A 21,008-nucleotide genomic window follows, 5' to 3' on the forward strand; every position below is an offset into this window, starting at 1 on the left:
ATGATATTGATCTTCTCCATTGTCTTTTTCCACAGATGTAGTCGATTTGATTCCTGCGTATGCCATCCAGTGAGGTCCACATTGATGTTGTTAAAAAAAGGTATTTGTAATGAATAAGTAATTTGTCTTGCAAAATTCTGTCCTGCAATCTCTGATGTCATTTCTATCACCAAGGCCATATTTTTCAACTATTGATCCTTCTTGTTTCCAACTTTTGCATTCCAATCACCAGTGATTATCAATGCATCCTGACTGCATGTTTGATCAATTTCAGACTGCAGAAGTTGGTAAAAATCTTTAATTTCTTCATCTTTGGCTTTAGTGGTTGGTGCATAAATTTGAATAATAGTCATACTAACTGGTCTTCCTTGTAGGCATGTGGATATTATCCTGTCACTGACAGCATTGTACTTCAGGATAGATCTTGAAATGTTCTTTTCGATGATGCATATGCCTCCATTCCTCTTCAATTTGTGATTCTTGGCATAGTAGGCCATATAATTGTCTGATTCAAAATGACAATACCAGTCCATTCATCTCATTAATGCCTAGAAAGATCAAAGACCACAGCCTTCAGTATGGATTGCACCTCAACATAAAGAAAACAAAAATCCTCACAACTGGATCAATGAGCAGCATCATGATAAATGGAGAAAAGATTGAAGTTGTCAAGGATTTCATTTTACTTGGATCCAAAATCAACAGCCATGGAAGCAGCAGTCAAGAAATCAAATGACACATTGCATTGGGTAAATCTGCTGCAAAGAGCCTCTTTAAAGTGTTGAAAAACAAAGATGTCACCTTGAAGACTAAGGTGCACCTGACCCTAATCATGGTATTTTCAATCCCGTCATATGCATGTGAAAGCTGGGCAATGAATAAGGAAGACCAAAGAAGAATTGACAACTTTCAATTGTGGTGTTGGTGAAGAATATTGATTATACCATGGACTGCCAAAAGAATGAACAAATCTGTCTTAGAAGAAGTACAACCAGAATGCTTCCTAGAAGCAAGGGTGGCGAGACTGCATCTTACATACTTTGGACATGTTGTCAGGAGGGACCAGTCTCTGGAGAAGGACATCATGCTTGGCACAGTACAGGGTCAGTGGAAAAGAGGAAGACCCTCAACAAGGTGGATTGACACAGTGGCTGCAACAATGAGCTCAAGCATAACAATGATTGTAAGGATGGCACAGGACTGGGCAGTGTTTTGTTGTGTTGTGCATGAGGTCTCTATGAGTTAGAACCGATTAGATGGTTTTAAACCTTTTAATCAATCAAAAACAGATGTCTGTCACTATTGTAAGATACCTGACCACTGGAAAGATGAATACTTTAAGTTGAAGAATAAGCTGATGGTTTCTACCTTTCCAACCCTCGATTCAGAATGAAGGGGCTGGGGAAAATACAGGGAATTTTCCTATGGTAGCTCTAAACACCTAAGGAGAAACAACTATGTACATTAGTGAAGAACCATGCCAATTTTTAATTGATACAGGATCCACCCTATCTGCTATTAATCCCACGTCTTTACAAGAGTCCCTGGCCTGGAGTAAAAAGACCATAAAAATTGTTAGGGTTACAAACAAAGAACAAACAGTAGTTTATAAAGAAATAACACGGGTTCATGCTCAACCTGCGCCAATAGCACTTGATCCCATAGAAGATTTACGTCGTTTATTACTAAGTCTTGACACACCTGTTATTTTAATAGGAAGAAATATTTTATCTAAGTGGAATTGTCATTTACAATTAAATGAAAAGGGAGAAAACATTAATCTTGCCAGAGAATCAGAATTTAGAGATGAATAAATTCTGAAGGAAAAAGCTCTTTGCCATATGCAAGCCCTTACTATGCCTCTTCTGAATCCTGCTTGTTCAGGCTCCCTCATCCCTGAAGTAATTTCTAAAATTACTTAGACCCTGTGGGCTACAACCTCTAATGACGTTGGTCAGGTTCTGTCTGATAAACTTATTAAAATTCAAGGGGACACATCTAAGACCTTCCCCAAGATTTCCCAATATCCAATTAAATGAGACGCAAAGGAAGGACTAACTACTATTATTCAGGATTTTTTTTTTCAGGATTGTCTCCTGCACTAGTCTTTGCAACACTCCTGTCCTTCCAGTTAAGAAGCCAAATAATCACAGCTGGAGATTTGTTCTTTGATACAGCAGCTTCAGCTTGTTCATATCATTAAATCCAGTCTGACTACTAAAGACAAACCAAGTCATAGAAATAGGAGATAAAATATTTAAAATACCTTATAAATGCATTGTTCCATTTTGTTGTGCCAGAATATAGACACACTTTAAGCTTTCTTATTAGTGCTTGCACATCTTTAAAAAACAAACAAAAAACATGTTCATACATTGCAGATTCTGTGTCCAAATTATTCTGTTAGCCTCCCTTTTTATATAAATTTCTCCACTTTGGCACCTTAGTTTGACAGCAGAAATAAGAAAACATTTTTTAATTCAAAACAGGTTTTAAGCCACTTGGGGCTTCCAGAATATAACAATTTTTCAAAAAGAAAAACAAAGACAAAAATAAACAAGGTCAATTGTAACGAAAACTACCCTCAATCATTTAAAGGCAGTTATTATAATTGCAGAAACACTCGTGGCATAATGGTTAAGTGTTACAGCTGCTAACCAAAAAGGTCGGCAGTTCAAAACCACCAGGTGCTCCTTGGAGACTCTATGGGGGCAGTTGTACTATGTCCTATAGGGTCACTATGAGTCGGAATCAACCCGACAGCAATAGGTTTCGTTTTTTTGGTTTTATTATAATTGCAAAACTGGCAGAGGCTATTTTAGACTACTAAAAAATCTTCAGAATTTTTATTAAAAATGTCAGCATTATCTAAAAAGCAAGGGAAAAGGCTGTGTGCGAGCCCCCAGATTGAGACACTTGACATGATTAAAATGGCTGGCCAAGGTCTGAATAAAGACCCATTTTTTTTTTTTCTGAGACCAGTTCTTCCTGAATGTGTGATCCCGGACTGCCTTAATGGAAAATTTCTAAATGCAGAAAAACGAGGCAGACAGCAAATGGCAGTTATAGATCCATGAACTGGTTAATAGAAAGTATGAATAGCTGATGCTATAAGGTAAATGGTGGTGGTCTTATGACTAATTGCGTGCTGATGCTACTCAAGATAAAGGGTGGGGGCCTTATGACTAAATAAAGAATTCTAGAAATGACTCATGAAGAGAGGAATCCCTCAGATTTATTCATAGAGGACGCCAACCTTTGTAAAATAACTTCAGAAAGGCTTTTAAAGCATCAACGGCTAGCCCAAACTGAGGTACTTGAAAAGTGGAAAAAGTCTGTCATGCAATGGGTCGCTTTTATATGACGTTTCTCCCCATGGTATTGTAACTCCCACCAAATGACTTAGTGGAACTAAGCAAATGAAGTGCTTGTGGCCCACTGAGGGGATTGTATAAAAAAAAAAAAAAAAAGTATAGCTTGCTAATAATGCAAATAAGGTGCATGACATCCTTGTTGGGGTGGAACTATGCAAATAATGTGTATGGAACCCTAATGAGGGGATTGGTTAGTTTTGCATTTAGCTAGGCTTAAAATGAGCCATCTCAGAGGCAGAAAGGGGGATACTAACTACCACCAAGAAGAACTAGGAGTGGAGAGTGTGTTTTGGACTCAGGATCCCTGTGCTGAGGACCTCCTAGATGCAGGAGAGAGAGAGAGAGTGTGTGCTGTAACATAAGAGATAGTGAGAGATGATAAACAGTGGCAGAGAAATGACAGCAACAGAGGCAGCAGAACCAGGAGACTGGCAGAAGGCAGCACGGTGGGCTTCCTGGCCCATGGAGCAACGTAGTTACAGTGGGTGTGCTGACCCATAGAGCGAGAGAGCTGACAACCTTTGGGCAAGAGGCTTGCTGGTGTAGTGGGGTGCCTCTGGGCACTTGTCAGTGGAGCTAGACTTGCTGATCCATGGAGATAGAGCTGTGTGCCTTCAGCTTGAGGCTTACTGGTGGAGTGAAGTGTCTCTAGGCACTTATCAGTGAAGCTAAAAGAGCTTTGTAATACTTGTCTGAGCAGGGCAGAGTCTGGTCTGGCCCTAGAGGCCCGAGGGGGCTGAGGGTTCAAAACCCAGAAGCCTGCCTGCAAGCATGGCTGAGAAGAGGCTGTCCTGACTGAAGAACTCTATCCTGAGTCATTTCTGATCCTGAATTGTAACCTGTTACTTCCCTAATAAACCCCATAACTATGAATATGATCTGTGAATTATGTGACCATTGGAACAAATTATTGAGCCCAGCAGAGGAGCAGTGGGAAAGACGGTTGGTGTCAGAATTGATAAAAAGTTTGGAGGGTGGAGTCATGTCTGATCTCTGCCTTATAGGCATCAGCCTTGGGCTGTTGATATTGATTCTCCTTCTCCCTAGTGAAGTTAGAGGAGGTCAGACACCTGTGCCACTCCGTTCTTACAGCAGGTTGCTTCCAAGACCTTGTTACTAATCTATGGACAGGACCCAATCAAAATTCTGTCCTCCCTAAGTTTTTCCATGTCCCCATGATGTGAGCTCTACAGGAGAACTCCCAGATGGGATGTGACAAGGTGGTTAGGAGTGTAAAGAAGTATTGGTGGGGAATTTCTTTGAGGGTGCTGAACTTGTTGCCGTTGTTCCATCTGCCCTCACCAGAATCCTGGGAAACATCTCAGGGTATCTCCCGGACAATACCCACCGCCTTCCATCCAGGCCTATGCTTGAATGTTAGATTTTATTCGCTTCTACTCTCAAATGGATATAACTATGTATTGGTAATTATTTGTAGGTTTTCTCAACCTCAACTTTTGTAGCTAAGAAACTTCTTGAAAATATCATCCCCACTTGGGGAACACCCTAAATACTTTGTAGTGACTGAGGAACTCATTTTACTGGCCAAATTATTAAGGAGATCTGCTACATTTTTCCCATTTATCAAAGGCTACATCGCCTTTACCATCTTCAATCTTCTGGGCCTGTAGAAAGAACTAATGGGCCAACTAAAACTCAACGTGAAGCTTTATATTTGCCTTGGATCAAGGTTCTTCCTTTGGTTCTCCTAAATTTGAGATCCACTCGATTTGGTTCTCACAAGCTTTCTCCTTATGAGATAGTAACAGGGAGAGCTATGTTCCCTTATATTGCTTATACTGATCCAAACATCACCCAAGTTGATTTATGAAAATATTATCAATCATTTGCTAACGAGCTATTCTAAAGAACATCATACTCAAGTTAAGGTGGCTTTTAATAGCCTAGAATTGCCAACCCAATATCTCCTTAACATTAATCTGGGAATTTATGTATATTGAAAAAGACATCAACTAAAAGATTCATTAGAACCTTGATGGAAAGACCTGGTCTGGTCCTCCTTACTAACCCACATGCAGCTAAGTTAGAAGGAATTAACCTTGGATTCACTTATCACAGTTGAAGAAAGCCAGGTTGCCTTTGTGGACCTGCCAGACCACCAGTGATCTGAAGCTCACCCTCAAATGCCCTTGAGACCAGAATCAGGCGACATGGGACGAGACATCATCCAAGTGGCTGAAATCTTTAGCCTTTTGTTTCTACTTGTTGGTTTCTTTATGATAATTGCCTTGTTATACCAAGTTAGCATCATTACCTCGTGATGCACAGTGTTGAAATTATTGGAATCCATATAATACTTATTACTTTTGAGATTGCTTTGTTATACAAACTTGGTTATATTACTTGGTAGATTAGTTAATAAGAAGTTTCAATTAAGTCTCATTGTTTTAGCTATAGGCACCTTGTCTTATGCTTGGCATGAAAATGCATTTGTTAAATTAGTCCAATTAGTAGTTAGTACCAGTAACTTAAGTGAATGCTGGATATATCATCCTTCCCCAAAATGTATGCATGGAAATTCAGATCCACTTGCATTGCCTATATCTGACTACAGCTTAACACACAGTGCTACTGTTCAGTGCCATTACCAAATGAGGTATATGTGTCAGACTATGGAATTCCCCTGGACTATTAGATCAATTCCAAATACCATGTTTAATTTAACCCCAAAATGGTATGGTTGGCCCAGATACATGATCACACCTACAGGCTATTCCCCTTGCCTCAGTAGTCCCCATTCCCCTTCCTGCACTAAAATATTACAGATAGCCCCGGAAATGCTCCAGCAATTGTTTATTTGTAACCACTCCCTAGCATAAAACTGGCTTGAACAAGCTGATCAATCCATTCTAGTCCCACACAGTGATAGTAGAACTGGAATAGTTTGTGCCCCTTATGGATGTGTATTTTTATGTGGGGAATCAAAATACCCAACAGAGAAAAAACAAAATCCAAATAATGAAATTTACACTTGGGCACTACCCTACTTGGATGGTTGGAGACTGATGGGTCAAAGTACTTTAGGTCTATTAGGAATTCCTCTAGACATATCCTCATATAATGATAGCACTTATTGGAGAAACAATTTATAGACCCTTGTTAAACATGTAACCCATCACAAAAGAGGATGAGAAAATCCTGGAAATCCTATAGCAGAGGGACCTGGCATGGGATGGGTGTTTCTTCAAGCTTTCCTATCTTGGCATGGTGTTCCTCAACTTGAAAAGCCCACTTGTAATTTATCTGCTGCTATGGCTCAAATTGCTGATGATGTTGCTGATGGAATGGTAGCTAAACCAAAACGTTTAGAATCTCTAGTTAAAGTAGTACTAGACCATAGAATGCTTATTGACTTCCTTCTTGCTCAACACAGGGGAGTCTGAGCACTAGCCAATATTCCTTGTTGTACTTAAAATAAATACCACATGACAGGTAGAAGGTAAGTCCTTTCCACCCAAGAAGTGAGGGAAACCTATTTCTGCTGACCAGTAGTTTGGAAAGGAGAAAGGAGATGCAGGAGGAGAAACAGGATTTTAAAAAAAATTTATTTATTTATTGTACTTTAGATAAAGGTTTACAGAACAAACTAGCATCTCATTAAACAGCTAGTACACATATTGCTTCCCGGCATTGGCTAACAACCCCATGACATGTCAACACTCCCCCTTCTCACCTTGGGTTCCCTATTATCAGCTTTCCTGTATGCCCCTTTACTCTCATTTTGTTTTGTGGGCCTAATTTTTGGATGAAGGGTGAACCTCAGGAGTGACTTCATTACTGAGCTAAAAGGGTGTCTGGGGGGCCATACTCTAGAGGTTTCTCCAGTCTCTGTCAGGCCAGTAGGTCTGGTCTTTTTCTGTGAGTTAGAATTTTGTTCTATATTTTTCTTCAGCTCTGCCTGGGACCCTCTATTGTGATTCCTGTCAGAGCAGTCAGTGGTGGTAGCTGGGCACCATCCAGTTGTACTGGACTCAGTCTGGTGGTGGTCGTGGTACATTAGTCCTTTGGACTAATCTTTCCTTTGTGTATTTAGTTTTCTTCATCCTCCCTTGCTCCCAATAGGGTGAGACCAGTGGAGCACCTTAGATGGCCACTCACAAAGCTTTTAAGACCCCAGACACTACTCAGCAAAGTAGAATGTAGAACATTTTCTTTATAAACTACGTTATGCCAATTGAGCTAGATGTTCCCTGAGACCATTGTCCCCACAGCTCCCATTCCAGTTATTCAGTCTCTCAGGGAGTTTGGATGTGTCTATGGAGATTACACGACCTTGCCTTGTACAAGTTGTGCTGGCTTCCCCAGTATTGTGTACTGTCTTACCCTTCACCAGAGTTACCACTTATCTATTGTCTATTTAGTGTTTTTTCATCCCCACCCCTCTCCTCCCTTGCAACCATTGAAGAATGATTCTTCAAAGAATGTGTAAATTTTTCATGAGTTTTTATAGTAACGGTCTTATGCAATATTTGTCCTTTTGTGATTGACTTATTTCACTCAGCATAATACCCTCCAGATTCATCCATGTCATGAGACGTTTTGCAGATTCATCATTGTTCTTTATTGTTGCGTAGTACTCCATTGTGTATATGTACCATAGCTTGTTTATCCATTCATCTGTTGATGGGCATCTAGGTTGTTTCCATCTTTTTGCTATTTTGAACAAAGCTGCAATGAACATGGGTGTGCATATGCCTATTCATGTGACGGCTCTTATTTCTCTAGGATATATTCCTAGGAATGGGATTACTGGATCATATGGTATTTCTATTTCTAGGTTTTTAAGGAAGAGTCATATCCTTTTCCAAAACAGTTGTACCATTTTGCATTTCCAGCAGCAGTGCATGAGTTCCAGAGTCCCTGAAGGCTTTCCAACATTTACTATTTTCTGTTTGTTTTTTTGATTCATGCCAGTAATTCCAGGGTGAGATAGTATCTCACTGTGGTTTTGATTTGCCTTTCTCTAATGGCTAGTGATCACGAGCATTTCCTCATGTGTCTGTTAACTACTTGAATGTATCCTTTGGTGAAGTGCCTGTTTATTTCTTTTGCCCATTTTTTAATTGAATTATTTGTCCTTTTGTTGTAGACATGTTGGATTTTCCTGTAAATTTTAGAGATTAGACTTTTGTCAGATTTGTCATAGCCAAAAAGCTATTCCCTGTCTGTAGGTTCTCTTTTTACTCTTTTGGTGAAGCCTTTTGATGAGCCTAAGAGTTTAATTTTTAGAAGATCCCAGTTACCTAACTTATCTTCTAGAGTTTGTGTCTTGTTAGTTATGGTTTGTATCCTGTTAATGCAGAGTATTAGGACTTCTAACACTGATCCTATTTTTTCTTCTATGATCTTTACAGTTTTTGGTTTTATATTTAGGTCTTTGATTCATTTTGAACAAGTTTTTGTGTATGGTGTGAGGTATGGGTCCTGTTTCATTTTTCACAGATGGACATCCAGTTTTTCCAGCACCATTTGTTAAAAAGACAGTCTTTTTTCCATTTGATGGACTTCGGGTCCTTGTCGAAGATCAGGTGACCATAGGTAGATGGATTTACATTTGGGTTCTCAATTCTGTTCCATTGGTCAATGTATCTGTCATTGTACCAGTAACAGGCTGTTTTGACTACTGTAGCTGTATAGGTTCTGAGGTCAGGTAGTGCATGTCTTCCTACTTTATTCTTCTTCTTCACTAATGCTTTACTTATCCAGGGTCTCTTCCTTTTCCATATAAAGTTAAAGATTAGTTTTTCCATCTTTTTAAAGAATGTTGTTGGTATTTGGATTGGGATTGCATTATATTTGTAGATTGCTTTGGGTAGAATTGTCATTTTCACAATGTTGAGTTTACGCATCCACAAGTGCAGCAAGTTTTTCCAAGCACTTTGTAATTTTACATTGTATTGCCTTCCCTGGTTCGAACTGTTCTATTCCCTCAATAAACTCTCCATTTGCTTTTACAGAGCTAAGTAGTTTAATCTTTGACAAGGCAAATTGAATGACAATAAATTTTTAAGAAAGAATAGTTTTACCTTCAAACAAAATGTTAGGTTATGCCAAAATTAAAGTCCAATGAAGAAATAGAAATAATTGTGTTTCTTGGGCTTGATCTCTATAACACTTGGTGCCAAAATGAGGAATAAACAAATAATCCTTTCTGCTTTCTTTTGGGTTTGAGATCACTACCACCAGGACCCTAGATCAAGCCTGGCTATGGATAAGTCCCTTCAGGGCCCCTACAAACCTTTATTGTATGTATTAATTGTGTTGCTATATTAATGGACAACTCTGTAAGCTTTTGCTTCCAAGCACTGAGGGGAATCTTTGCAGTTAGGGACATTTGTAATGGGGCTATATAGCTAATAACCAGGTCATTTGATCTGGCCACTGATAAGACTAAGACTGGCATATAAGGCAAGCTCCTACAGCAGCGGTGTATCTACAGAAAATGGCACCTATAGCAATTAGTTTTAAATTGCTGAATGATCTCTCACAGCTGGTGATGGAATCTGTGATGGCCAATAGAAACTCTTCATTGGCATTCCCCCTCGACCAGTGCCCAGGGCACTTGCCATATCTGCCATAACTTCAATAAGCCTCTTCCCTAGAGGGATAAGACATTTAGATAAAAATTAGTTCTGCTTTTATAAAGCTTCTGTTACGCATATGGATGTTCACCAAAAAGGCCCCTAATGCTTAGGGGGGAAAACATAACCAGTGAACAGTTCACCAAAAAGACACTATGGCATGATAAGAACTCAAGGGATTGTTGATTTATTCATTCCAGGGTGATGATGACTCTCCTGGGAATGATAAACTGGCAATAGTACTGGCTTACCTCTGGCCAGATTGAGATAAATGGGATGATGTTAATCTCCCTGATAGCAGGGATGAACTGGTGTGGTGGTTGGAAACAAAGGCTGCTCTCATGCTCCCATGCTTCCCACCTTCTCTCATGGTATCTCAGGGGTCACAGAGATGATGCCCAAGGGGAATCTGGAGCCACCATGCAGGGAGTTTCATCCAGTCTGGGCTACTTGCGGACTTGATGTTGCTGAAAATGAAACTATTAAAATGAGGTTTAGCCTGAAGGACAGATATGAGCAGAATCCAGCTGGAGTCTGCTGCAATCCAGCTGATGCCTTTGTGAAAGTGAGAGTGCTTTACCGTCCTCTTGATTTGGACTGATGAAGGCATGAGAACTGTGGTCCAACCTGCTTATAAAGCTATCAAGGCACCCTAGGTAAAAACCATAAACACCTGGTTTTATGGCCCTGTCACCACATCTAATGTTGATACTATTCTGTCATGGAAGGCACTGGAGGCTTTCATGTACCAGAACCCTCCTCAGTTAAAACTCCCTGCCTTTGTTGTTGTCTGTTGATATGACAAAGAGAGAGACAATGGAGGAGCTCCATATAAAGTCCTGCTTTTGAATGGAAATAGCAAGGTGGTGTAGGCCATTTCTACAGAGTGAGACCTGGAAACTTGGCAACAGGAATTCTCACTCAAAAGGCAAAAGAGAAAAGAAAGAATTGGATCACCTACAAAGTGATATGATTTTGGTTACTGAAACTAAGGGATTCAAGGGCCAAGGGAGCAATCCCCTAGTCCCTACTCAGAGCTGTAACACGCAGCGCAAAGTAAGAGTTAAAACTGCAAAAGGAAAATCAATAAATAAGTCCCTTAATGACTGCTTTTGCTGAGTGGCCTTGAAGAGATCTTAAAGGCTGTCTCTAAAATGCTGCCAAAATAATCAACATCATGATAAATGGAGAAAAGATTGACATTGTTAAGGATTTCATTTTACTTGGATCAGCAATCAACGCCCATGGAAGCAGCAGTCAAGAAATCAAATGACACATTGCATTGGGCAACTCTGCTGCAAAAGACCTCTTTAAAGTGTTAAAGGAGCCCTGGTGGCGTAATGGTTAAAAGCTGTGCTGCTAAACAAAAAGTCAGCAGTTCGAATCCACCAGGTGCTCCTTGGAAACCCTATGAGGCAGTCCTACTCTGTCATATAGGGTCGCTATGAGTCAGAACTGACTCGACAGCATATAGCAACAGCCCAACAACAAAGTGTTGAAAAGCAAAGATGTCACCTTGAGGACTAAGGTGCGCCTAACCCAAGCCATAGTATTTTCAATTGCCTCATACGCATGCAAAAGCTGGACAATGAATAAGGAAGACCAATGGAGAATTGATGCCTTTGAATTATGGTGTTGGCAAAGAACACTGAATATACCATGGACTTCCAGAAGAATAACAGGTCTGTCTTGGAAGAAGTACAGCCAGAATGCTCCTTAGAAGCAAGGATGGAGAGATGTAGTCTCGCAATCTTTGGACATGTTAAGAAGGACATCATGCTTGGTAAAGTAGAGGGTCAGCAAAAAAGAGGAAGGCTCTCAATGAGATGGATTGACACAGTGGCTGCAACAATGAGCTCAAGCATAACACGAATTGTGAGGATGGCGCAGGCTGAGCAGCGTTTCGTTCTGTTTCACGTAGGGTCACTAGGAGTCGGAGCCGACTTGACAGCACTTAACAACCAACAGCATCAGACTCTTGGACTTGACATCTGCAAGGTGATTTAAAATTGCAGCTAACTACAACTAGATAAATTGTTCATAAATGTTATTTTTGCTATTTTTCTTTTTTGGTTGTGTGCATCACCTACTTATTTTATTTCACAGCTAAATATTTCTGATTCTTTCAGTTATCATATGCCTAAGCAAACAGACCAGGCTAATTGTTGGCTGTGTGCTAAGACTTCACTTAGTCCCCAGTCTGAAATTTCTTTGTTAGTTGTTTCCTTGACATTAGAAAAAATGACCATTACTATACAATGTATTCATTCATGCAGACCCTATGCTTCGCCTTTCTGGAATGATACTTCTTTTAGCCTCAGGGGTGCTAACAATGGGGACTATGATATAACTAAGGACATTGGTGTTTTACTTGCAATCAGACAAATGGATATAAAATAGAGACTAGTCAATGTCTAATTACATATAGTTATTATTTTTATAATACAAGCACTGAATACTGGGCTTACTTCCCTTTAGAGATTCTTTCATCATATAACCCTTCAAGCCATTTCTTTCTATGAGGGTAATTGCCTGCTTAATGGAGTTGAAATTTATAAAGCATCTAAAATTTAAGTAGTTACACACCCCCATTAGGAATATATTCTGAATAATGGCATCAAACTAATTTTCTTTCTACAGACTTTAATATTAAGCCTTTCTTTGCTTTAAAAGGACATTATTTTATCTGTAGCCTTTGGCCCTTAACACTAAAGGGCCCTTAACTAACCAAGCCTATTTGGATGCTCAGTTGTAAGACCCATTCCCTATTTATCTGATGTTGGTATGTCATGCATTAAAAAAATAAAGGTTCCGAATGGTTTTAAAAAGTTGAATTAGAATTACAGGATTCAGCACAATAGTTAAAATCTGCTGCAATGATCATCTCCTGAGAATTGCAAACTTCACATAAAATAATTTTATAAAACTGGCTAGTTTTAGATTATATGTTAGCCTTTCAAAGTGGCTAGGCTAAGGTTGATAATGTTATATGTATATCAGTGACGCTCAAACTGAAGTCTTTCAAGATGGTATTGCAGCCAAAGGTCATGCCAGGCTATGGTTGATGCTGCCTGTTTTAAACCTAGCCTTCCTTGGTATCTATTTTCTTGATTGAATGATATTGGAACTTGGTTTTGACAGGGGTTTCAAACAACTGGCCTAAGCCTCTTGGCTATTCTCTACTTTGCATTTTGCTGTGTGGGTCTAGAGTCTTGAGAGCTTGTGAATAGCCATTCAGGTTGTGTCAACTGGTCTCTGTATGAATAATTTCAAATACGAGAATTTGTACAAAGCCAATTCCTATGAGGTGAAAGGTCAAATATATCCCAGCTTTCCACATTCTCCAAGCTGCTCTGCCACTCTACCTCTGACGCTGGCCACTCTCCCTCCCCTCAGCACTGTACTCTCCACAGTTTTGGTTTGGCAATTTGCTGCAACATCTCACAGAACTCAAGAGCTGTACTTAACAGTTAAGTGGTTTATTAAGTGAGTAACGGGGTAAAACTCAGGATCAGAATCAACAGGCAACAACTCAGGATCAGGATCAGGAAGCATGTAGGCAAAGTCTCCCTTCTTCAGTGCAGGAGAGCTCTCTCAGTTCCTCTCGACCATACAGGCCTCCTCTCAGCCCCCTCAGGACAGGCTCCTCTTGGGGCCTGCTCTCTGTCACCATCAACTCTGCTACAGGGCCCCTTCTGGGCTTTTTGCCACCAGCTTTGCTGCTGGGCCCTTTCTGTTGTCTTCAGTGTTACAGCCCTTGACCCCTGTTGCGTTAAAACTCTCTTAGAAGGTTCCTTGCCTCCTCTGTCTCTCTGCTTCTTCTGTCTTCTTTCTTCATTCTGCTTCTTCCTGCTGCTTCTCTTCCTGTCTCACAAGCCTCTGTGGGGTTGGCTGCTTATATACACAAACTCCTTGGCAATTTCAAGGCATGGCCTTCCTACTGGGGCCATGAACTGACCAATCACCTCTTGGTTGGCCACAGATACTTCATTTGTATAGTGTATAGTCGTTCATAGCCAAACCGTGATATTTGAATTTCCCTGAATTCCTATGTAAAACTGGACAGGGCGGCTAAATAACACAACAAAACACCCAATAACAAAACTAGGTGACACAGCCTCTGGGAGCAGCCTCTTCTTCTTTTCCTTCTCTTTTCCATTTTGAGCCTGTGCAGGACCAAGGCTGTCCTCTCAGTTGTACCTGGAGGTGGGGATTTAGATCAGGTTCACCTATACTCTGAGAGTAACCCACAAGACACCCTCCCTCTGCTAATCTGGGTAAATCCCAGTCCAGAAACTTTGCTTCTCTGTCTCAGAGTGTAATGGAGCTGGAGAACAAACATTAGTAGTTGAAGAAGCTGCTTTCAGGGCATAAACCATTTGGAATTGATATTCCCTTTACATTTCTGGTCACAGGTTTTCATTTAAAATTGGCCTCAGGGTCTCTCACTGCATTTTCAGATCCTCATTGTTTTCAAAGTTTGTTTGTCTTTAAACTGGAAATTTTTCAGTGTTTTCAGTTGGCTACCTGATCCAAGTAACCAGTAGCAGAAACCATCAGCCCTATCCTTTTATTTTCAACCTTTTTGTGTTCTGATGCTTAGATGAACCCACTGCCATAGAGTTGATTCCAATCCATAGCAACCCCCTAGGGCTTCCTAGGCTGTAAGTCTCTACAGAAGCAGACAGCCACATCTTTCTCCCACAGAGCCACTGGTGGTTTCACTTAGATGGGTAACTGTAAATAGCATGTTGCTGTTCTGTGGCACTGAGTTGATTCCCACTGACCCATAGCAACCCTATAAGACAGAGTGGAACACTCCCATAGTATTTCCAAGGCTGTAACCTTTATGGAAGCAGACTGCCATATCTTTCTCTCAAGGAGTGGCTGGTGGGTTTGAACACCAACCTTTTGATTAGCAGCTGAGCTCTTAACCACTGCACCAACAGGGCTCCTTAAATGTAGCTTTTTTTGTTGTTCTTTTATTTTCAACATTGATTACCTTTTTGTTCATATTTTCAACTATGAGAGGAACATGATCACTGTAACCAGTGAAGTCTTCAAAATTAAAGAAAAATTTAATATTTTTTCCTACTCCCCTTCTGTCTCAGTTATCTAGTGTGTCTATAACAGAAATACCACAAGTGGATGGTTTTAACAAACAGAAATTTATTCTCTTACAGTTTAGGAGGCTGGAAGTCCAGCGCAATGGAATCAGTGATGTGTATCTAGGTGGGAGCATTCCTCCCTTTGGAACTAAGACCTCTAGACCTTCAGAGTATAACATCATGGCGAGAGGAACCAAAAATCTTGCAAGTGGGTCAGTAGGGGTAATTGTGAGTAGTGTCACTCCCGTTTCCACCTTGATTCCTGGACCCATGAATCCTGGCTAGGGGAGAAATGTCATATATTGGATGCTGGTTTAGAGCATATACAGCCTCCTGGAGAACATTGCCCCAACCCTGCAAGATATTACCGTAATTGTGTCTTTAGGAGGCCATTCAATCATTGTATCAAGCCAGCTGCTTCAGGATGATGGGGAACGTGGTAAGAACAGTGAATTCCACGGGCATGGGCCCACGGTTGTACTTCACTTGCTGTGAAATGAGTCTCTTGATTCGAGGCAATGCTGTGTGGGATATCATGACAGTAGCTAAGCCAGTCTGGAAGTTCACGGTGATAGTTTGACAGAAGCGTGCAGGGAAGGCAAATCCATACCCAGAGTGTCTATTCCAGTAAGAACAAAATGCTGCCCTTTCCGTGGTGGAAGTAGTGCAATGTAATCAACTTGTCACCAGGTTGCTGGATGATCACCTTGAGGGATGGTGCCATATCAGGGACTCAGTGTTGGTCTCTGGTGCTGGCAGATTGGGCTCTCAGCAGCGATTGTAGCTAAGTCAGCCTTGGTGAGTGGAAGTCCACGTTGCTGAGCCTATGCATAACCTCAATCCCTGCCATCATGGCCACTTTGTTCATCAGTCCGTTAAACAATGACAGGAGTGGAGGGGCTAATTGTTCTGTTTGCAGGAGTGATTCAATGGAATTTAGAGTCTCAGTATCTCCAGCTTCCTGATTATCTGCCCACATATCCCCATCCCAAGTTTCAGGATCCCATTTCTTCCCTATCAATGCCCTCACTTTAACTCCAGACACCTCTTGAGGTTGGCAGTCGAGCTGGCAGTGTAATTCAGCCACTCTTATAATAAGACTCTAGATTTGGTTTTTTGCAATATCAGTTCTGTTATAAGGCTTTCTTTTCAAGGGACAAGTGGAAAATATGAGGTTGTTTATGTGGCACTTGAGCTTTGGCTCTGAAGCCCCGAGCTCATCTCTTTCACCAGTTTGTATAGCAAAACTAGGACCAACCAACCAGCTTCCTTATACTTCTCATTATGACAAAATTATAGAAAGGTATCATATATGCAGTCTCCCAGAGCCTTGCCTTTCACCAATACCTGATCTATTGGTGGTGATATTTTTCATATTTGAATTGCCACCACACACCACGGATTAGCAGTGCCCTCTTTACTGCCGGAATCAGAGTCATCAATATCTTTAAGAAGAACCAGACTTGAGAACCAATTTAGAAAATTCATCCTTATAATTTTGTTCCTCCAGAACCACTCTTGGTACCAAATGTCTTAGGCTAGGTTCTCTAGAGAAGCAGTAAAACATATAAATATATATATATATATATGGGTATATATATATATACCCATATATATATTTAAGCCCAGGGAATGGCTCACACAGTTAAAGAGGCTGTAATGTCCCAAGTCTGTGGGTCAGGTTAGAGGCTTCTCCTGACTCACGTAGCTGCAGGGGCTGGCGAACACAAGATTGGCAGGTCAGAGAGCAGGGCTGTTGCTCACAGGCTGTGAAGATTGACACATCCCAAGATCAGCAGGCAAGACCACAGGTAAGCTGCTAGCTGAAGTCTCAAGAACTAGAGGCCAGATGAACAGCAACCAGCTGCAGGATCCAGAACATAAGAAAGACCCCAAGCCCTGCCACACTTGATGCAGGCCACATGCCCAAGGTAACTCCCCTTTAACTGATTGGCTACTCACAGTAGATCTTATCATGGGGGTGATCACATACCAAATCTCAACAAAAAAGTGATCACAACCTCACACAACTGCCAAAACACTGAGAATCATGGCCCGGCCAAGGTGACACACAATCTTAACCATCACAAATGTGAAGATAGAAAAAAGGGCTAATGAATATAGGAGACATACAAAGACATGATTATTATGATGTGCCATAGAATCTCTACTGGGTAAGGAGGCAAATTACTATGTGAGGTGAAATGAGGGTCAGCAAAAATGGTGGAGTCAATGGATTGTTTATTCCAGTGTATTGTTGAAAGATTGCTGAAATTTTAATACTTGAAGGAGTGAGTTTAACGAACAGTTGGATATCCCCTTCCAAAAAAATTTCTACTCAAACTTTTTACACAGTTTTAATAAAATTGTCTTTTGGTCAATTTTTGTATTTTGGATATTAATATTTTATCTCTTATATGTATTACAAATATTAATAGTTATGAAGCCTTTTAGATTCAATCTGATGATTATTCCATATAAACTGTAGCATTAAATTTATTTACATTTATTGTAATCACTGATTATATTTGGACTTAAATCTGCTATCTTATTTTGTGCTTTATATTTGTCTTGTTCTTGTTGTTGTTAATTGCCCTCAATTTTGACTCATGGTGACCCCACGTGTGCAGAGTAAAACTCTTCATAGGGTTTTCAGGGCTATAACATTTTGGAACCAGATTGCCAGAACTGTCTTCCAAAGAGCCTCTGGGTGAATTCAAACCACCAACCTTTCAGCTAATAGTTGAGTGGTTATGCATTTGCACCACCTAGGGAAACTCCCCGAAAGCCTGTTGTTGTCGTGTTGTGTTCTGTCTTGTAGATTCCAACTCATAGTGACCCTATAAGACAGAGTAGAATTGTCCCGTAGGGTTTCACAGGCTGCAAACTTTATGGGAGCAGATCGCCAGGTCTTTCTCCCACGGAGTGGCTGGTGGGTTCAAGCCAGTGGCATTTCAGTTGGCAGATGAGTGCGTAACCATTGCTCCACCAGGGCTCCTTCCCAAAAGCATACTAAACAAAAAACCAAATCCACTACCATCGAGTCAACTCTGACTTATAGTGATCCTGTAAGGCAGAGTAGAACTGCCACATAGGGTTTCTAAGGCTGTAATCTTTACCTAAGCAGACTGTCCTGCAGAGCAGCTGGTAGGTTTGAACCACCGACCTTTTGGTTAGCAGCTGTGTGCTTTAACCACTGCACCAGCAGGCATTTCTTTGTTCAAGATGTTTATGATACTTGAGTGGAAAAGGATGCAATTTCACTTTTCCCCGAAATAAATCCTATAATCCAGACTTTCAATGATTTAGCTGAATAGCATAGGAATCAGTGTGATTTCAGCATTTGCCCTCAACATTTACTTCATCAGAGATGTTTTTCTTACCTCATTCCTTTCATACCAGCTGACATTCTGCATTTTGGAGAATTCCTGGGATCGCTTCACCACAAAGTAAATGAGGTACCCACTTCCACACAAACAGCATATGACGAGAAAGTTGGCCAGGACGCGGAGAAATCTTGTAAGATGGATGTTTTCTTCCTTGTTACTCTCTTGTTCATCCACTATTGACTCCTTAACGTGTGAAAATGAGAAACAGCGTCAGACCAGGAACCATTGCGGTTGGGTTCCTGAGAATACTGCTTTCTATATTCCATAACTGAAATAATAATCAGTGTATGAACTGATACCTTATGGAGAATTAGTTCTTTTCTTCAAGAACATATATTTTGTTGTTATTATTTTGGTACGTGTAATAACGAAAACTTAGATTTATTGAATACTTACCATATGCCAAACATGGTGCTAAATACTGTCCATGCATTCTGTCTCTTAATCCCAACAACCAACAGAGTAGGTATTATTATTACCCATATTACAGGCACAAGGTCCAGAGAGTTTTCAGTAACAGATTGGGTTGTTTTAAATCTACAGATTAAATAGATTCAAATAGAATCTTAACAACGTTGAATCTTAACAATGTTGAATCTTATAACCCAGGGGCCAGCAAACTTTGTTTATAAAGACCAGATCAATATTTTTGGCTTCTAGGCCATTTGGTCTCTCTCATAATGACTCAGCTATGCCATTGTAGCAAGAAAGCAGCCATAAGTAATACACAAACAAATGGGCATGGCTTTGTTTCAATAAAATGTTTTTTACAAAATAGGTAGCAGACTGGATTTGGCCAGTGGGCCATGGTTTGCTGACTTCTATTTAATCTATGAGCGTGGCATATCTTTCCATTTATTTATGACTTCTTAATTTCTTTTAGGAATCCCTGGGTTGTGCATATGGTTAAGGTGCTTGACTGGTAACCAAAAGGTTGGAACGTGGAGTTTACCCAGAGGTGCATTGGAAGAAAGGCCTGGCAATCTACTTCTGAAAAATTAGCCTTTGAACACCCTTTGAAGCACAGTTCTATTCTGATACACATGGGGTAGCCATGAGTCGGAATTGACCTTACCACAACTGTTTTTTTAATTTTTTTCAGTAATGTTTTGTCTTTTTGGTGTAGCAGCCTTGCACCTTTTTTTGGGTTGTTATTAAATTTATTTCTAGGAATTTTGTGTTTTTTGATGCTATTGTAAATGGAATTTATTTTGTAATTGTTTGTTGTTAGTATATAAAAATACAATTGATCTTTTATTATTAACTGTATGTTCTGCATCAGTAACTTTCTAAGTGGACACGAAGAGTAAGTGGCAGAGCCAGGCTGGAAATGAGGTCTCCTGGATGCCGAAGTACCTGGGAAGAGACTTTTCCAGTCAACTAACGGTTACTGTGTTCAGGTTCAGGTTTAACTAACTCACCAGGCACTTAATATACATTAACTCACATAGTTCTTACAATATTTCCCTGTTATACAAGTGCATTATACCTGCTTTTATAAACCCGGAGAATGAACGTTGTCTTTCCCAGATGTTCAAAGCCTTTTATAGAGATTGACCTTCTTTGTCCTTTTCTAGTAGACTTGGAGGAAGAGCCAAAGTTCCTACGTGGCCCTACTTGTCCCTTGGACATACGGGGTCCCTAAACCAGGGTTCTCAACTTTTTCTAGGTGTTCTTGTCACTTGGGGAGCTTTTAAGAAAATTAAAGCCAGGGTCTCTTCCCAGACCAATTACATCAGAATCTTTGGAGGTGGGGCCCAGGAGATTTTTAAAGCCCCTTAGGTGATTCTAGCATGCATAAGAGGTTGAGAACCACTGCACCAAATGAGCCCTTCCATTTCCTCCAGTAGAAAGCAGCTCCATGAGGAAACACGCAAGACAAGATCCCAGCTTCTATGATTTCTCTACCATATTAAGGAACAGATGGTGTGTACCAGCCATGAGCAGTCCTCCTCAAAGGCTTGAGAGGGAGGCTTGGGACCTATTCTAAAGCCTTTGTTACAAGTTTTTTGGGCATCTTATTGCCTTTGCAAATTTCCCGATGGCTGGCAGGACCCAGAGTTCCCCCAGGAAGTGGGAACTGCCCTGAATGGACTACCTTGAAGCTGGTGGTGATGGAGGCATATTTGTTGTCTGCCGTCTCTGAATTTCCAATCAGGTAGTCCCAGCTGGTGAACATCTTGAAACTGAATGTGAAGTTATCGTTCTCCCCCTCGCTTGTGCTTCCCTGGGTATTGCTGGCCATCCTGTAAGGCACACACCACTGTTGTTATGCCTACTGTGTGGTCCTGCTAAAGGGTGGGCCCTGGTGTTCAGATTTGTGCAGGAGTTAGTGCCTCTCAACTCCCAGCCATAGGTGATTGGGTTACCTGACTCAGAAGAAGGCAATTCATGGGCTAGGTCGAATTTTTCTTCAGAGGGTATGAATTAAGAAGTACAGACATATAGAAGGATCATTTCTGCTCACAGAGACAGGTAGAGTTGGGGCCACAGAGGCTGCCATAGTTAATCACAGCCACTTATATTAATTTAGCA

General features: G+C 40.6%; 1 protein-coding gene across 1 annotated transcript in view; it reads right to left on the reverse strand.

Moving 5' to 3' along the window:
* TMC2 (transmembrane channel like 2) overlaps positions 1–21,008 on the reverse strand; it is a 135,998-nt gene that overhangs the window by 29,445 nt on the left and 85,545 nt on the right. Inside the window, exons 10-11 of the mRNA XM_010591820.3 lie at positions 20,572–20,719; positions 18,468–18,656 (exon numbers count right to left, since the gene is read on the reverse strand). Of these exons, the coding sequence (XP_010590122.2) occupies positions 18,468–18,656; positions 20,572–20,719 (337 nt within the window). The remainder of the gene's footprint in view (positions 1–18,467; positions 18,657–20,571; positions 20,720–21,008) is intronic.

Source organism: Loxodonta africana, chromosome 24 (genome assembly GCF_030014295.1).
Source record: "Loxodonta africana isolate mLoxAfr1 chromosome 24, mLoxAfr1.hap2, whole genome shotgun sequence".
Taxonomy (NCBI): domain Eukaryota; kingdom Metazoa; phylum Chordata; class Mammalia; order Proboscidea; family Elephantidae; genus Loxodonta; species Loxodonta africana.